Raw genomic sequence first — 18,984 nt, forward strand, 5'->3', positions numbered from 1 at the left:
GCACTCACCTCCCCAGGGAGAGCGGCCCGTTACACAGAAATGCCGCAGCCCCGCTCCGTCCCGCTCGCCAGGCACCAGGGCAAGAGCCAGACCGCGAAGCTGCCCTGACCGCCGCCCGAGCAAGTTGGGGCGTTCGCCGGCGCTCCCCGCGCTCCCCCCGTGATGTTACGTTCGCGCCCCAACCCCGCCGGCCGCCTTTCCGCTCCCTCGCCCACAAACTCCGGCCCGGCCACGCGGACTCGCCCCTCGGCCTGCGCCGGGAGCCAGCGGCGGGAGGGGGGCTGCCCCCCCCGCGTCCTGCCCAAGTTCTCTGCGCGCCCCCCGGGCCGCTCCCGCTCCACCTCCCGCGACCGGGGCGGGGGCCGGGCGCGGCGGGGTCGCCGTGCACCTGCCGGCCGCTGCCCCGATGCCGCCCCGCGCCCCGGCGGGGCCGGGCAGCGCTGCACGCATTTCCCCGCCTTTTCCTACTCTCAAACACGTGCACTTCGGGGCTCGGGCAAGTTGCTCTCCAGCAGGAGACACCGCGCACTCGGCTAGGGGGAACAGGGCCAGCTCTGACAGCCCGGAGCTCCGCGCCTCCAGCGCAGCGCCCACCGGCGCCCATCGAGCGGGAGGCAGACCGGCTGCGGCTCTCCCGCTCCGAAAGGCAACTTCTGTTTAATTTCACCGATGAGCAGTTTTTATGCTTTCCAAGCATTTTTTTTTTTTTATCCCCCACAAGCCAAATCCAAGTGCGACTGGGGAGTAAAAGGGGGGAAACAAAGCTGCTCCCGCACACCGAACACCTCCTCTCCCACGCACACCGCTCCCCGCCCGCGGCGAGAGGCGACGGGTCTCGTGGGCATCTGGGTAACACGGTGACACACAGTGGCCATGACTCTCCCCCACCCCCTTCCTACACATCAGTATCCGAGCAAGACTTGCGCTCTGCCATTGCCATCTGGCTACCAAGTTGCTCCAACGCTTCCTACTTTCCGCGGCGAGCGATACCCGCCGCTGCCCCCGCGGCGCAGCCTGCAGCGACGCCTGGGGCGCGGGGCCGGCGGCACGGCGAGGCACGGCACGGCACGGCGCAGAACGGCACGGAACACCGGCGGCTCACTTGGCCGCTGCACCTGGGCAGCTGCGCGGTGCCCGCTCGCCCGCAGCGGAACAAAAAAGGAGCCGGCACCGGCCGGTCGCGCCGGGCGGCAGCGCTGCCTCCCCTCCCGCCTCCGCCCGCCACAGCCCCGCACAAGTTGCTTGTGGGATAGCGGAGCCGCAACTCGGCCGCCTCCCCTCGCCCCGTACCGAGCGGCGCGGCTCTTGGCGCCATGTTAATGACGTACTATCTTATTTCCACTAGGCAGCGACCTTCGGCACGAAACTGCTCTCCCGCCGCCTCCGGAGCGACAAAAAAACCCCATCAAATATGGCTGTGCTGGCGGCTCCGCGGCTGGCGCTGCGGCGGGCACGGTTACCTGCTGGCGGCGGCGCGGCGGCGGCGAGGGCGGGCGGCGCGGCCGGGCTCCCCCTGCGCGGAGGGCTCGGGGCCGCCGCATGAGTTCGGCGCGGCGCCGGGCAGCGGGCACGGAGAGCGGCTCGCTGCGCCACACACACACACACACACACACACACACACACACACACACACACACACACTCTCTCACACACAGATTCCCTCTGACTGACGTTTGTACTTGTTATGGAGGAAGGACTCCGTGAATCAAACTCGTTTCTGGGTCACTGCTGCCACAGGGGGGAGCTGCTTTAATCCCCTGCCAAAACTGGAAGGCGAGGGAAGGGGGGAGAAATAATAATAATAATGCAGCGCCGGGGTGGGGAGGCGGCGGCGCGGCCCCGGGGGAGCCGCCGTTAACTCTTGGCGGGCCCGGCCGCACCGCGCGGGGCTCCCGCCGCCCCTCGCCGCCGGAGCCCCCGGGGAGCGCGGCCGCCCGGCTCCCGCCGCCTCCCGCTCGTGTTCCAGCGGGCTGGAAAATGCAGATGGGAGGCAACGCCGTGCGGCCGGGCGGCTGGGAAATGATACGTGTCTGCACCCGCATCCCGCCCGCGGCACTGCTGGCCTTACCCTGCAACCATTAACGCTTCTCTCCAAAAGATTTAAGGCGATTTCGCAAGCAGGAATTGTAGCGCTGCACTGGCTCCCCGCGCAGAACACGTGAGTCACTATTTGTCAAGCAGAGAAACTGAGGGTACCAAGAGTTAAACGCTGTGGCCACATGCGTAGCGCATAATTGCCGGGGCAAGAATAAAACTGCACGCTCCCTATTCTCAGCCCCCAGCGTTATCCCTCCGGCTCGTTAACTTTGATACTTCTCAAAGACTAGAAAGAGCCAACACAATCTGCGGTTCAGTTCACATCTCTCTAGCAGGAGAGGAAATTATCTTAAATTGGCACCAAATGACACACTAAACTTCCCATTACCTAAAAAGCGTGTTTGAATGCAGATTTCCTTATTTCTCCACATAAATCGTTTTACCTCACGCCATACACCTGCGCTCCCTGAGTGGAAAACTCCCCCTTACGAGCAGAATTCCTGAGCAGATACGGTCTGAGGTAATAAACACCACAGAGAAGATTCAGCATAAGCTCAGACACACAGAATTAAGGCGATCTGCGTAAAGTAATCCCCATAGTATGCAAATACAAATTAATGCAGCCTCCACAGCAACATCAGCCTGCCAAGGAATCACACCTTAGTTCAGCAGAGGAATTGGGTCGTTACTCATCCGTGCAAACCGAGTCATTTATTCTGCCGTCTCACCCACCCACCCACCCACCCAATAATGGAACAGTACTTACATTGAATCTGCACATCCTAAAAAGTTGTACTTTACTACAAAAACATCCTTCCCCCTGGAGATATTCTTTCGCTGGGAAAATCAGACAGTCGTGGTTTTATTCACAGAACACCCTGGAGCACCTTCAGATTTTAGAGTGTAAGACTTTGATTCCCTTGTTTTGTACTACATGAAAATACAAAAAGGCATGCATTCCCTACTTTTTTCCTGCACTTGCCTTGGCGTCCAGACCGGTAAAGATACCTGTTGGCATAGCTTTCTGTACATCAGCAGCTTAATTAGGAACATCCATGATGATCCATGCAACACACCCCATCATAGTACCTGATAATTATAATAAACGTACTGACACACCCCTGTCACCTTACCCCTGAACTTCCAGGGCTGTTCATTTTCAATACTGACTGGAGACTTAGTTGTTCTGTATTTCCTAAGCCTGTTGGTGTGCCATGGTATAAACTCCAGAACAGAATAGGTCAGAGTTTTCCCATCGAGTGGTCTGCAGGCCCCTCAGGAGCTCAGGGACTACTCCTCCTGAGTTCATAAAGAGTTATCTTGGTTAGCAAAGCTACTGTCAGTTGGCATTTATTATCCAGGGGCATGCACTTCTACTGGGCTAATATGATGATGTTTCTTCTAAATAATTTTAAATAATATTGTCCATTGTAAAAGATCGAAGAATCTCAATAAATGCTATTTGTTCCACTTTCCTGAATTCTTTCCAAGAAGTTCAGAACAAGCTTCTGAGAAGAGCTTAAATGTGAAGGGGCTCTAATTTCTCAAGAGGAATGACAGAAACTTTCCTGTCTCAAGCTCTTTGGATTTGAGGCAGTATTTTTGCTTCCCTGTAGTTAGTTTTCCTTTGCATATATAGCCAAGTTTATATTACACATTGTATTTTAGGAAACATTTCTCTCGGAAGCCACATTTAAGATAACATGATTGTTTTCACATGTAAGATAACACGAATGTTTTCATGGTACCATGAATGATGGGCTGTGTTTTTAAAAAGTACCAACTATCTCCATTACTGCAGAAATCTCCCCAAATGTGAGTCCTCTGTGCTCCACAAGCAGCTAGCCCAGTCTTTACAAGAAGGTAACACAACTGGAACAAAGATGCTATTTTGTCTCTGAGTACAGTGCATCCACAGAAACTCCTCTGGAATAATACACTTCTATGTTTTAAAAGGAAACATTAAAAAAAAAAAAAGAAATCAAAGGGCTAGGAGCTGGAAGAATCATTTTGGAAGTGATTTGAAAACAAAAAGTAAATGTTACTGCTTCAGCACTACAGGTGTGGAGTTGTATACCAGCATAGCTGTGGTCAAACAACTTCTGCTACCTGCACTGACTAAATGTCAAGGTGATGAGGAAAATTCTGCTGTAAGTAGAGTCAGTAGAAGTTTTGACTTCAGCCTTTGTCTCTAATGGATATTTACCCTCTCAGCAAAGCGGGCACTTTGTTATAATGAATAATGTCGTAAGGCTCTGTGCCTCTCTCACTTCTCTTTCTATCAGTGCTATCATTTATTCCAGGAACACTCAGAGAACACGTATCCAGCTTAGAGTTAGGCTTTGTGCTATCACACAGAACTTCTGGTCCCTTCTCCAAGTTGTTTTGTCAGATACACTCACTCATATATTAAACTTTATTTTTTTTTTAATTTTTATTGTTTGATTAGTTTCTTAATGTTTCCCTCTTGGATTGGTAATTTTTTAGCAGATGCACAAATCCAAGGAAAGACTATGTGGCTTTTCAGCACCCTTTTGTGGAAATCTGTTGCCGTAGCAGTGGCTAATAAAATTAATTTCCTTCCTTCCCTCTTTCTTCTTCCTTTTTTATTTTTTATTTTCATAATGCTCCTTTTATAATTGAAATCTTTTCCACTAATTAATGCAGTCCTCACACATGAAGGTGGAGCTAACAAAGCTGACAAAGCTGTTAAATTTAGTCCAAGAGTATCACTTAAAATTCAAAACTGTTCTTTTGCTCTTTTGGCTTCAGCTTTCAGGAACTGCCCTTTTCTCTTTTGCATTTTGAAGACTAGAAACTTGAGGAGAAGAACAGTACAGATCCAAATCAGCACTGTAAACACTAGATTGTGCTTAAAGAGTGGGATTTTCCAGAGAACTTTCATGTCTCCTGTGAAAGGTATTTTATAGAGCAGAGCCATAAGACAAATGCACAGTTAGGCCAATTCCTTTCGCGGTCCATTTTGTCTCTAGCTGGTCTAATCACACAAGCAAGGGAAAAAAAAAGATTTTGACTCATGCATATGTAAATCTATACCACTTACAAGTTGCATAAGTGCAATATTTTTAACTCCTGCAGAAATAAAACTTACTCAATGCAGCTCCTTTATGGGCCATAGAGGAACACAGTTGTCACAGTTTTGTCCAACCCAAACACATCACTTGTGGCAAGGTAGCACCTATCTGCTTCACAAAATTATGCACAGAACCCCCCACTAATTGGTGCTCTGGCTTTTTCGTCCTTCTCGTTATCTACAACTACCAAAATTTGGTGTGTCTGGATTGGGCAGGTCAAAAAGGCTGAGCTCAGGTAGCAAATTATTGCCTTTGACTCTGAAGCTGAGGTTTATCAGGATGGCTTGTGAGAGTGATTTGTTTATTCATAGGCCATACACCAAAGATGTGATTTCTTCCATGCTCACAACCCTCATTCTTCTGGTTTATAGTTTCTTTGGTTTATTGAGATGAAGTCATGAGAGATCTCTAACTGGGTGTATGGGCCAGTACCCCAGGAAGGGGAAGCTGTGCCAGTGAAGGATGAGGATGGAAAGGGATGAAAATGGATCCCCAGAGCTGAAATTTTTATTTAGTGGGCTTGCACAGACAGACCTGTGTACTCGTTCTAATGACAAAACTTGAGAAGTAGAGATTATAAAACTAATTTTATCTGTGGGTAGACAGGAGCCTGCAAAGGTTATATCACTCACACAAGTCACATGTTAAGTCAGCATTAAAACCAAGAATAGAAACCTGAAGTAATGCCTCTCAGTCCAAGGTTTCTAATGATTAAACCATGTCCTCCCCTTTGGCCTGGTCCACAGCACAGAACACAGTACAAAGTATACCTCCGTGACATTTTGCACATCAATATCTTAAAATGTTTCTGCAAGTCAGACACAATCATTGCATGGATATGCAACTGCTGACACCGTGCATTCATCTGAAAAGGAAGCAGGGACAGGTATGCCCAACAGGTAAAATTAACTCCTTTCAAAAATTTAAAGTATGGGTACTGAAATCACATGCTTCCAAATTGTCGTAATTGAAAAGCGGAAGCTGACTGGAAACCAGTAGAACAAGAAGCTCAATGGAACACTGGAAGCAGACTTGCAGGTCTGCAAGTTAAGCTGGATGAAGATGATGCATCACCTTTAAGGGAAATAACACAATTTTGTACATGATGAGAGAAGTAATTAGCAGCCAAGGTAATGCCCTGAGGATTATGAAAACCTCAGGCAAGTGAGAATTTAGCAGCAACAGATCAAATCTCAGCTGAAGTATCTACACGTGCCTATCTGGCAGCTCATCAGGCAACATTACAACAGCTAATCTAAATGAACTTCAACATTAAATTGTGTTTGTGCAGGCAGAAATCACGTAGTGAGTGAAAAGAAAGGTGCTGTGACAAGACTTGTGGAAGAGTTCAAAAGAATCTGATTACGGATTTTCTGATTGCAGAGTGCAACCTGATAACTGGCTGCTAGAAGTGGAGCGGTGGTACCAATTCATCACGGAAGTACAGAAAAATATCAATTTTTTTTTTCAGTAACAACTTAGTGCCAAAATTACTTTGAAAAAAAAAATTTGCAACTCTGGATCTTTAGGAATCAGATAAATATTAACTCAAAAAAGAAAGATCAGGTGTTCCAATTGCTATGAGCAGCTTGTGATAACATGTCTACAAAGAGCAGAAATCCTGGAAGTAACTTCCCACATGGTCCTTTTGGGTTCCCTTTGGTACGTGATGGAATCACCACAGAGCCGCTTCTATTTGCGGTGTCTCCTGGGACAACTTCTTCCAAATGCAATGACTCACAGCTCATTGAATTTAAAGCTGTTTGCAGGCCATGAAACTGAGGTCTGCCACAAGGGCCAAGAAATCCTACAGCCTCCATGACAAAAAGCAAACCTAGCACAAGTAGCCATAAGTTACAGTGCATAGAAGGTATTCTGTTTGTCCTCAATATGTTATAAATAAGCCCCTCTCCTCAGTTTCCATGCTTGAAATCCCTCTTATGGGGTGTGGCAATCATGATTTGAACAAATGGCAAATTTTCTCCTTGAATAGTCAGAGGTCCACTTATTTCAGATGCAGTTGTGCTAAAACCTACTTCAACTATTAGTAATTTAGCTCAGTAGTAGACAAAATAAAAGGGTGCAATAATTGATTCCTACTAGAGAAAGGAAATCCAGTCAAATAGACAAGTGTTGTTTATTTCAGCTATTTTACTTTACCAGTTATATGATTTAGAAATTAAGTTATTCAGTATTTAACAAGTAGGAAAAAATTATTGAGAAAACTAAACTAAATATCTTTTTCTTGTGGCAATACTGATTGCTGAGCTTTTCTACTGTGTAAATAAGCACAAAAACTGCTTTGGGATGTTTTAATCAACATCAGTGTTATAAAAGCTACCTCATGGACTTAGATTTCACTACTGGTTATGCTCAGAGGTTCGACAGTATCCAACAGGACTCAGAACAAGAGGTTTGGAATATTCAGCAGAAAATGATGTTTACAGAATAGGGGAAAGCTGAGCCCTTATCTAACCCTCCTCCATCTCTCACACCATCCCCAAAGAGGTAGGGAGATATTGGGATAAAGAGAGCAGTTTATGCTATATATCCATGGGCAGAAATAACCCTGCAAACCCCGTAACCTTGCAGAAACTGGCCTGAGCTGACCATGTAATTAACACATACCAAAACCACCACAGTTCTCACTGTTACACTTCCACTTTGCTAAGAGCTTATCAGAAATACACACCCAGCAAAAAATCCCCCAACATATCAGGGAGAGAATTATTATCTCTTTTGCAAATAGGATACTGAGACATAATTGTAAAGAGATCCAAATAAAAACTGCCCCTGGCAAAGCAAAGAGACTCAAATTCATGATTCAGCCCTGACATGTTACAGCAGACTAATCCTTCAGTGCTGTTTGAAACATACACAACACGAGGGGGAAGCTACCCTTAACACTGCATTTGCACATTGAATGTGTCTAATCCCAAATTTGTGCTCCAGACTCCACGAGAGCAGTGAGCAGAGAGCAGGAGGAGGCACAGTTTTTGAGCATGAGGATGTCCAGAGGCAGAACCCCAAACAGTTGCATGGTAAATTTTCAGGGCTCACGATGTAAACAGCCCTCGAGTCATGTTATACCATTTGTGCTAGTAATTTTGAGGTTTGGTTTTTTGTTTTTTTTTTTATAGACAAAGGGGTTTATTGCTTATTTAGAAGTTACAGCATCTTTGCTCAAAGGTGAGACTGCCACAGTTATTTTTAACTAAGTACACCAGGAAGAAAAATTGGAAATCAGATCATTTCTCTGGTTTCTGTGAACTTTGCTTTACTAAGCAAAAAAAAAAAAAAAAAAAAAAAAAAAAAAGTCTCTGACCTTCCAGAACAACATTAAAAAAAAAAAGAAAAAAGTCTGATCAGCTTATGTGGGCAGATTTTGGCACAGGGTAAACTAAACACCCATGTTTGCTTCTCAAATTGCACAAGTCAGAAAATATTCTCTCTGTCTTTCATTCAGGACATGCTTTTAAACCATCCCACATTTGTCTCTCTGACAATCTGAGGCAGGTTACTTCCTTCCCATGGAAGAGGAAGAACTGGGACAAAGTAAATGTGCCAACTGCCTGTAATCTGGTGTCCCTAAAGGGACATCCCATAGCGGGCTCACAAATCTTTATGTAGCTGCCAAAACCCCAGTTCTAGCCTACTCAGCTCCTCGAGTGTTCATTCACAGCAGCATCTCTGCTAAAGGTGAGCCCACAGTGCCTCAGATCTCTTCTGAGAAAGGGCTACTTAAGGTAGAGCCTCAGGTCACAGCACGAGAGTTTACAGAAGATAAGTTCAGGAAAGCCTGAAAGAGTGCCAGCCCCAGTGCCATGCCAGAGTACAAAGTGTACTGGCACTCTGCTGTGGTGCTTTGGGTCGATATCATGTGTGATAAAGCACATATTGACTGACAGGCTGGACAGGCCTCAGAGACAGCAAAGGGATTTTTGCTCTCCCAGCATGTTGACAGTGGAGCCTAGAGCCTCAATTTATCTTTACGTTTCTCTACATGTTTATCTTCTGCAAGAGCTGCTCCTGTGGGTTCTTTGGGGTATCTCTCTTTTTAAAGAAATTAAGCATCCTTAACACCTTCCTTAATAAAATGTTGTGAGTATGGTACACTCAGTAGTGCCTCACAGAAGGTTTAGAGATCCTAGATCACTTGTTGGCAGGAGTTTGACTTCAGTGAAGGAAGTCAGGGATAGCAAAAAAGGTCCCCCACCTTGGACAAAGTAAAGAGAGCCCAAGATCTCTGCTTGTGTGAGCCCTACAAGTTCAGGTGAAGCAAATGATTAAGTACTGAAAATACTGAAAATGAGGGAGCCTCATTGACCAAGTAAGCTGGTTGTCCTTCAGAATGCAATTAACATCACGTGGTCAAACATCTTAACTCCCCTTAAAGTTGCCAAATAGACTCTAATATCCTGAATTCTGTATTTTTTTCCCATGGAAAAAATATCAGTCCAGAAAATCAAGCTAAAACATCCACACAAAATCCTTTGCTACTCCATACACAAATGCTTTGTTTTCACAAGTATCTCAAAGCCTGCAGGTCTCCAAGCCCAGCTAAGGAAAGAAGACACTGATACTTTTCTTACTTTAAAAATTATTTCCACGCATTTAGAGTATGTAAGCAACCATTGAAACCAAAAGCATCAGTTGGAAGTCTCTTTTCTTTGTGAATGGGTGTTTATGCCACTAACATTTGTGGAATTTGTCTTTTCCCCAGGCCTGTGTTTTATAATTATAGAGAATTCTCTATCGAGAATCCATTCAAACTGTATGATACTTCTTAATAAACTGATGTATCACACACAACACTTTGTGCCCTGATTGAAAACCACCATCTCGGCCTCAAAATCCAGTGAGGAATTAGTTGACAAAGGATTTAAAAGCTGCATCTCATTTCCAACATAAGCACCAAATGAAATCCTACCTAACAAGGTGTTTGCTGATCCTAACCCTGTTCACACTTCACAGCAGAAAAATAGACACTTTCAACCCTGTGAAAAATAACACTTTTGTTCACATACTGCATACACAGGATACCAGCTAAAATATCTTTTTTTTACTCTAATCTCTATTAATAATTCCACTACGTTCATCTTACAGTTCCTACTGAGAAATAATTTCATTTCATATACAGGAAAATCTCCTGTATATTTAGGCCACAGCTCACAAAAATAAACAAATAATCCATTTTCTAATAGATTTGGCAGGTGGAGCAAGTTAAAACAAGGGACAGAGACACTCAAGACTCTAAGCTCAAAAAGGCTCATCCCATCAGAGTCCCATCTAATTGCCATCCTGATTGGACTTGATCAACCTATAGGTCTTTTCCAACCCTACTGATTCTATGATTAAGTTCCTAAAGTTTCTTATTTTTGCTTCTTGACAGTGCAAAAAAACCTACAAGAATTTCCTCAAGGAAAAAAAAAAAAAAAACACTTTTGCAAACAAGTGAAGTTGCAATTTTTTTTTTTTTTTGTTTGCATTAAGGTTACGTCACTTATCTGTTGGGTACAGATGACATTCATAACCATGTGCCTGGACCCCAGCTAAATTATCTCTTTCCCCTAAATAGTCTGAGTGAAGAAAAACAACAAGAGTTCTCTACAGGAAATAAGGAAGGCTCGGTTTTGAGCTTAATTTTGAAAATTCTTTCAGTTGAGCATCCTTTTTTTTTTTTTTCTATGGCTTTTCATGTATGAAAGATTTATCATTTGTGCAGGCAGGCTCAGGAGCTGCAAGTGTAGCTGCCCAGCTGCAAAATGCGGGCACAGCACCTGCTGCACTAAAGCTCTCTGCAGACAATTAGACACATTCCAGCTATTTAGTCCAAGCATTTTAAATGATCTCCACCCTTCAGGAGACCTCTTTTTGCCTCTGTGCAAAATATTTTAGTGGACAGGGTCCTGCCACCTGGATTCAGGTGCTATTCATGATCAGAAATTCACAGCCAAATTCACAGCAGGTAGTACCAAAAGCATTCTAAGGTTTCTACAGCAAAATTTAATGACTTCATTTTAATAGGTAAACATGATGAGCTCCACAAATGATTGCTGAGGCATTAGACATCATTAGTCCCACAGAGAAAGCCCTAACGTCCTGCAGTATCAAATTGTTTACCACTAATTTACAGAGGCTGAATCCACAAATACATTTCTATCATTTTGCAGTCGCCTAATTAATTACATATATTAAGCAAATTAAACTGAAGGATGCAGCAAGTACTCCCAGGGCAACCAATGGCTGTGTCACCAGCAATTTGCTGCTTTTACATTCATAGACAATTTTCTTTTAGTGGCAAAGACTATCATAAAAGGATGAAAGCAGGAATCTCACTAGTACAGCAGAAATCAAGAGAGATTTCTATTGCATTGAAATTAGTGAAATAACTCCAAGAACATGTGCAGGAGTGAACACATGTTCAGTCCTTGAACCATGTTGTGCCTATTGTGTACATGCATCTTTGATGTCACACAGACAACAGAAGCAATGAATGAAACATCACCCCAGTCATTTATTTTAAATTTACACACACTTTTGTTAATTTTAAAAGATACTGATTTTTCATGGTGATTCAAAATCAGCTTCCAAAAATAATTTCTGATACTTGTGGAGCTCTGTTTAGATTTTAAGAAAAACATTGTTGGTATTCTTTTTTTCCTGTACTACAAGAGCACAGGACAATTGAGGAGCACAGGCCATGTCTTCTATCTTCATAAACAGAAAAAAAAAAAACCTCAACAAACCAACCCAAAACATACCCAAATCAGAAGGAAACATACACAAGGGCAATTCCACAGCTATTTGGTGGTAAATGATAAACCACAATGTGTCCCTTAGTGGGTGTGCAGAATGTATGATCCAGAGTTTGGAATGTCCTCATTTCCTGGTATTTTTTTTCCTTTTTTTTATCTATGGAAGAACTGCTGACTGTCACATTTGATAGGGAGAAGCAAACTTATTCTTTGATGTTTTAAGTGCCAGACTTAGGAATGACTAATTCTTCTGTTCTAGTATTACAGTAGCAGTTCTGAAAGAAAGCAGACATAAAACTCCTCTACCCATCTTTTTTTCTTTTTTTACACCAATTTTGAGACATAATTTTTAGAATCTTTTTGGAGTAATCTGTGAAACCTTAAATGTGCCTCGTGACACAAGGTCAAAGCCCTTCTCCAGTCATTGATACCAGCATTTGTATTTTGAGTTAAAGGCCAAATAAATCTAACAAATCCTACACAACTAAAAGAACTCTTTCACTCCGTATCTTCCAGACCCTTATATTGGTTTTACTTCAAGGTCCAAATGTCTTCCATAATTACAGTACACTTTTGTTGAATGAACAGAAAGTCCTCTGATAAACAGCAAAGGCAGTAAACTAAAGAATTCTATTGATGCTGACCATAGCAATAACATTTTCAGGAGAAAATTGCTTGTAAGATATACCCAGCTCCAACCATCTTAGAAAGCAATCTGCAATTTGTTTTCTTACTTCAAGGCAGGAGATGGCTATAAAGTTTTTCTTTAAACCTAAAATCTGATGAGCCATCCCTTCCTAGGAATAGATAATTAAAGCATAACAGAATTTCACCAAAATATTTATAATCCACATGGTCAAAGTAGACAGCACTTTTCCAAGTATCTTTTCCCCAGAAATCACAGGCTAGCTCTGTCTGCCAGAACAGCCTTTTCATTCCCTTAAAGGTTACTCTGCTGCAGTCAATACAAAGTTTCCCCTTCAAAATTCTTCTATGAATTGAGGAGAACCTGTCTTGGGCCTTTTTATTTATTTTAATACTTATTTCCTCTTCTCCTGTTCCTGTTGGATATCTTTTATTTTGTTTCCATTCCTGGCAGTTGTTCCTCCCAGCAACTGCCCTGGCACTTGGACTCTGTTGGCCACTCAAAAGCATCACAATCTAGGCAGTTTGGGCTTGCTTGGATGGAACAGGCTCGAGAACCCTCTCTCTCTTTGGCATCTTTGGTACATGTCCAGAGCACTCACTAGTTCCCTATCAGTCACTTTTTCATGCAATTTGCCGTAGGCCAATTGCTGTTCCAAATCAACCAACACTAACCTTCCCCAAAATAGGCTGTTTTCTACGTCTCTGCCTCAGGACACTCCAATTTCCAGGTCATTTTTTTTCAGGGAGCACATGGTTACTGAAGCAAACTGATCCTTAACTCTGTGTGCAACATATCACTTGTAAATCTCCATTTTAGCAACCACGAGCAGTTTGCAGATTTAGCTTTTAAAAGTCTCTTACATTCTAAATACATTCATGTGTGCACCAACCTGATTCTCTAAAGAGTCTAAAAGGCTAAGATTAAAGTCCTTTGAGTACAGAATTATGCCTATTCCACACAGAGCTGCTTTCTGAAACAGGAGGCACACCAAGCAATAGCTTGTCCTCACTTCTCAGTGTGCTCGTTTTCACCATCCCAAATGCAGCTGGCAAAAGACCTCCAGATTTCTTCTCATGGTATTACTCATCAAAGCCTTTCAGTTCCTTCACCTGCCAGCTGAGCCATTAGCTGTTTACCTGGCAGAATGGTTAGGGTTTTGGTTTGACCACTACTTCTGCCATAAATCACATTAGACTTGTGGAACTCTTCACAGAAGTAACGCTGAAGCGAATTTATCCTCTGCATCCCAAAGCTGGCATTTCTCAGAGGGCATTTTCTCAGTTGTTGTACACTCGGTGAGAATGAAAGAGAATTCACAAAGTAAATCAAGTTTGCTAATTTATCTGTAAATACTGATGTCTATTTATACTTTGGGACTACCTCCTTGTAAAAGCCTGCAGAAATGGACAGAAAGCAGCAAGAATCAATTTTGGGTTTTTTGGTTAGTAACAAACATTCAGAGGAAAACCATAATGGTACATTCTTTGACAGCATCCATGCCATGGTTTGAGCTGTGGCAGTGTCATGCTATCCATATTCTTTGTGTTTAGAAGAAAAAAAAAAACACTATGTATAAACAAACAGCCCATATAAGCAGGAAGGATTTTCTGTGGAAAAACTCTCTGGAGTTCTATGATGCCAGTGAGTGACATTCAGGTCTGCAAGTACAGTTCCATTAAAGTCATCAGCATTAAGAGATAGTCCTCCTGCACTTCACAAATGTTTTCCTTCTATACAGATAAGAGTCCCTTGAGGTTATTTTAATGGTGAAAATAAGATCTACTGCTCTTTTAATGCACCAATATCTGTGAAAGAATTGAATTCTATTTCACTCTGGTAACCATCAACAGAATTTCGTACTGTCCCATATATCTGAAAACACCAGGATTAAACAGATGCTTTAAAGACTAAAATACCAAACTACTCTACTGATGACCTGCATTTTTGAGTGGAAAGTGTTATTCTGTTGAAAACAGCACCAAAATGCAGATATTTAGGCCTATTTTTAGGACTCACACCACACGTTTAATATTTTTCTTTTAGGTGGATGGGAATACAGGACAAATGAGGCTATAGTTTCATTAGCAAGTTGTGCAGCACACTCAGAACAAGTATGAAACAGGTGTAGCTGTAAATTAAAACCTCATACTTCCAGGTGTTACTTGAAGGAAGGAGAAACGTTTTATGCTGGCTCTGCCCTGTACTGGATGACCATTAGCAGTTAAAGCACTATAAATATAGGGTCCTGTAACCTGCCTTTTGTTTTAGTTTAATCTAAGAGGAACTCAGTTTGTGCTCTCCAAGACAGTTTGACAACACAAACCAACAAAAGACAGGGAAGATGGATAAAAAGATTCCTGTCACAGGGCATCCCCTCTCAGAACTAGCACATTAACACATATGCACCTTGTCATTATCAGCAGAAATACTTGAGGGAGAAACCATTTAAGAAAACCATGAAAGAGTACTAGGGAAGAAAAGAATAGAGAAACAGCATGTTTTCCATGAGGGTTCTATCTCTAAAAGCTCTCCTTGACTTAATAACCTAGTAGCTTTTCAGGAATATTACAAAGCCTGCTAACTGTGGAGTAATCATTTAGGAAGAGGGGAAAAAAAGCCAAAATGTCAATTTAGTATTAAACCACTTTAGGGAAATTTAAATGGGACAGAGCTAGAGAAAGTAAAGTTGGAAAAAAATGTTGCATTTCTCAGACTTTTTTTTCTTTGAAGAAGAAGTTGTCTGTAGTAGTAGCACACAGATATTTTCAAATACAGAAATAAATACACATGCTGAGCACTAAGTGAACTTCATATCTGTATATGGGTCTAGATTATTTCAAGAAGAATGAGAAACAGATTCTGCTTTCCATTTCAGGAGTGCACCATCACTAAAGCATCAAGGAGTTCTCCAACTTGTAATTCATTCATCACTACATCTAACTGCATTAAATCTCCCAACGAGTCTGACCATTCAACATTTCTCTTCCCTAAACTGAAGGGATATAAAGAATCAGTGTAATTAAACAGGAATTCTGACATACTGAGCCACTGCCATCTTGTCTGTCTAAACTGAACCCAGGCTCATGGGCCTAGGCATAGTAAAGGTATTAATACTATACATTTTGATACCTATTTTGATACCAATAGGCATTGCTACTTTTTGATGACAATATCCATTGGCATTGCTACCCATTGATGCCTATTAATTTCAAAACTGTGATATTGACAGGCATTGATATTTGTACATATCATTACCTTTTTATATCCATAGGCACCAATACTTTTATTTTTTTAATGCCAATTTCAATATCTGTCTTGATGCACTGATAGGTAAAGTTATTACTATCTCCTAATTTTGAAACCAAATTTCAATATTAGAATGCATCAAAACCTCTTTCAATATGAATTTTGATACCAATAGGCATTCAAAGACTAAGGTGCCTATTTAAAGGAATCAACACCTTTAATATCAATGTCTGTCAAAAGTAATCTCAATATTAGTAGGCACCCATAGCTATCAATTTCAATGTTGATTTTTACATCATTAGGCATTGATATTTACTGATATCAATAGGTATCAAAAGAAGGCATCAATACTTACTGATATCAATAGGTATCAAAAGATAAGAATTAACACCTATCAATTTCTGTAGTGATTTTGAAACCAACAGGCATCAATGGACATTGCTAGGCATGAAAATCTATCCATTTCAAGAACTGCTCATTTCAATAGTCACCTATACCTAATGATTTTGATATCAGTAAGCATCTACACCTATTGATACTGATACCTTTCAAAAGCAAGAGTAGGTAATATTTATAATTTTTTATACCTACTAATACTGATACAGTGATTTAGATAAGAATTGATACCTATCAATATGATACTTTTTGGTAGAGATAGTTACTGTTATGGCAGTCATCAGTAGATATTAATACCAACTGATAAGTATCACTACCTATGAATCTGATACCAATTTGCTTTCGTACCCATCAATATCAATCAATAACTGAGTATATTAAGAGTCATCAATTCCTATGGATGTTTACATACTGGCCAAAGTGCCATGTGAAGCTTTGGTATGTAGGTTACAGGTTGTATTATTTGGTATGGAGCTTGTCCACTTCTGCTGTGCTTCCTGGAGCAAAATGTTGAAGAAAAAGCACATTAGGTGTGCAAAATTCTGCATTTCAAGGTTCAGCGAGTGTATGCAAAAAATCACTGAGACAGGAGTCATTTGTTAATAACTGATCCTTGATATTTAGAGGAGAAATATGGAACAGTCTTGCTATCTTATTATATCCAGGAATTCTGAGTACTTGCATATGGCTCAAATTAATTTGGTTTTCTTGGAAGTCAGTCGTCTTTAAATCAGGTTAAGTTTCTCTTAAGCATCTCTCCAGATAGCTCAGTTTCAACCCATGGAGATGTACTTCATTCCTACAAGTTTTGGAGAGTTACTAGTTCTACCTAGATTTCTCTGCACAGTTCTGGACCCTCTGCCATTCCCACAGTTTTATTTCTGAAGGCTGACAACACAGCCAGCCCTACCCGTTTTTTTCCTTTCAGCTGCAAACATCCTCCCTCCATCCCACACACACCTCCAAACCCAGCAGGGCGAGACAGACACACTCCCACAGAGCTGTCTAAGAAGCTACAGTGCCACATGGAAAGACAGTTGGATTTACTGGCATTATTTCTAACTTTAAACATTTTGTCAGCTCTGGATTTGGGGTTTAAATTTGCTTATGTAACTACAGAACAAACAACAGCTACAAAAGCTACTGCTTGCTCATGTTATCCCAGCACACATCAGTGCTGCAGGGGGAGTGTCAGCATGTGTGTTGTCACTGGCACCTCCTGAAGAGGCAAGCTTTCAAAGTTCACCTCTTGCCTGCTGGAGAAGGCTAGGATATCCAGACTGACACTCCTTGCTGGTGGTAAATGTCACCATGGTATTACATTACCACATCTAGTTTAAAAAAGTCTGACATTTAAAAGATACGAGCTTGGAAATCTCCACCCAACTCCACCACAGATGCAGTACTGAGTGGCAAGGAGAAACCACTGTCTAGCAATTCAGACCACCTCCCTTCAGCACTTCTGGTTTTTCCAAGGGCCTTTTCCATGCAAATAGTGACTCTGCTCAAATCCTGTTACCTTAAAAACATTGACATGATCACAAGCTCGAGAAGCACAGCTGATGGTCAGTACTGAATCAGGGAATTCATGATGGATGTAACACACTACAGCAACACTTGCCACACCAAACCCGAGAATGGAAATTGAGAGGCCTCCACCCCTCAGTAAAGTCTGTCCACATAAATGGGATCCCAACATCTGTGCAGCTGCTTCATTAACAGAACAGTCATGATCCAGGATGGAGATTTTCAATTAAAACTGAAGTCATTTTCACAAGTCATAACAGATCCCAGAATCTTGGCTTTTAAGTTATTTCTCATAATTTCTCAGCCTAAAGTGAGCTGTTCAGTAGCTCTATGGAACACCTCATATCTCCTTTGTACTCGGTTTAGGAGGGTCGTGTTGGATCACAGCCTGGCCTAAAGCCAAAGCATCTTCACAAAACTGCTCAAAACTTTCTGAAGACCTTCTCAACCTAAACTAAGGGTCTCTCCAAGCACCCTGTCTTCTCACTTCTTACAAGTACTTCAGCACCACATTAACTTCATTTATGAATGCAGTGAGACGCAAGAAAAGGAGAGGATCATTTGCAGCATTTGGGCGCCCATGGGTACCACAGGATGTGCTACAGACCCCCTGTGACACTGGGCTCTTGTACTGGGCCTGTCTGGGATGGAGTTAACTTATGAGACTGTCTTCAGCTTATTCCATGATTTTTTTTTTTCTTTTGGTCTTCCTAATCTCTCCCTCATCCTACTGAGGGAAGAACCAAGTGAGCTGCTATATGGATGCTCAGCTGCTGGCTGAAGTCAACCCACTGCAGTCATAAAGCCAAATACCCTTTTATCATCAAGCTACAGGAAAGGAGAGGTGAAGGAAAGCTTGACAAGAGCTGTTAAAGCAGCAATCTCAGCACAGCAGAGGGAAAGTCAGTAACAGGGAATCATGCAGCAGCCATCTTGGGTGGGAAGGATAATACCCTCCAAGCAAAAATCCCTTCTCTTCACCCCTTTTATTGAGATATGAACTTCTGTGCTGTTTAACACCAGCTCCTCCACACATAAACACTCATACACGGACTTTGTGTAGCCTGTGCCATAGAGGAAGGAGGTAGAAAATATTTCCCAAGAATAACTGATAAGTGACCTCAGCACAGCAGCAGCCTCTTTGCTGGAAACCTGCTCAATCCCTGCAGACTAGGGAGATCCAAAGAATGATGTGGGCTGCCCACTCTGGCATTCCTTCTCATGCACACATCTGCATCCCAAACTGGTAGTGCTGTGGTCTTGCCACATGAACCCA

At 42.6% G+C, this 18,984-nt stretch overlaps 1 protein-coding gene and 1 long non-coding RNA gene across 10 annotated transcripts in view; one reads left to right on the top strand and one right to left on the bottom strand.

The window, feature by feature from the left end:
- The window catches only part of JADE1 (jade family PHD finger 1), a 44,230-nt gene extending 41,664 nt beyond the window's left edge, over nt 1-2,566 (bottom strand). For 2 of the 9 annotated variants that reach the window (XM_038134380.1, XM_038134382.1), the window contains exon 1: nt 9-1,277. Coding sequence is in view for 1 of the 9 variants with exons in the window: in XM_038134378.1 (XP_037990306.1) it covers nt 1,291-1,315 (25 nt within the window). In the remaining 8 variants the exon portion in view is untranslated. The other 7 variants (XM_038134389.1, XM_038134385.1, XM_038134391.1 and 4 more) reach the window with 7 other exon arrangements.
- A 3,317-nt stretch (nt 2,567-5,883) lies between these two features.
- On the top strand, nt 5,884-8,448 carry LOC119700078. Its single transcript, XR_005256652.1, has 2 exons — nt 5,884-6,031; nt 6,516-8,448. It is a non-coding gene; the product is annotated as an uncharacterized LOC119700078 (long non-coding RNA).
- The last annotated feature ends 10,536 nt before the right edge of the window (nt 8,449-18,984 follow it).

The sequence above is a fragment of the Motacilla alba genome, chromosome 4 (genome assembly GCF_015832195.1).
Source record: "Motacilla alba alba isolate MOTALB_02 chromosome 4, Motacilla_alba_V1.0_pri, whole genome shotgun sequence".
Taxonomy (NCBI): Eukaryota; Metazoa; Chordata; class Aves; order Passeriformes; family Motacillidae; genus Motacilla; species Motacilla alba.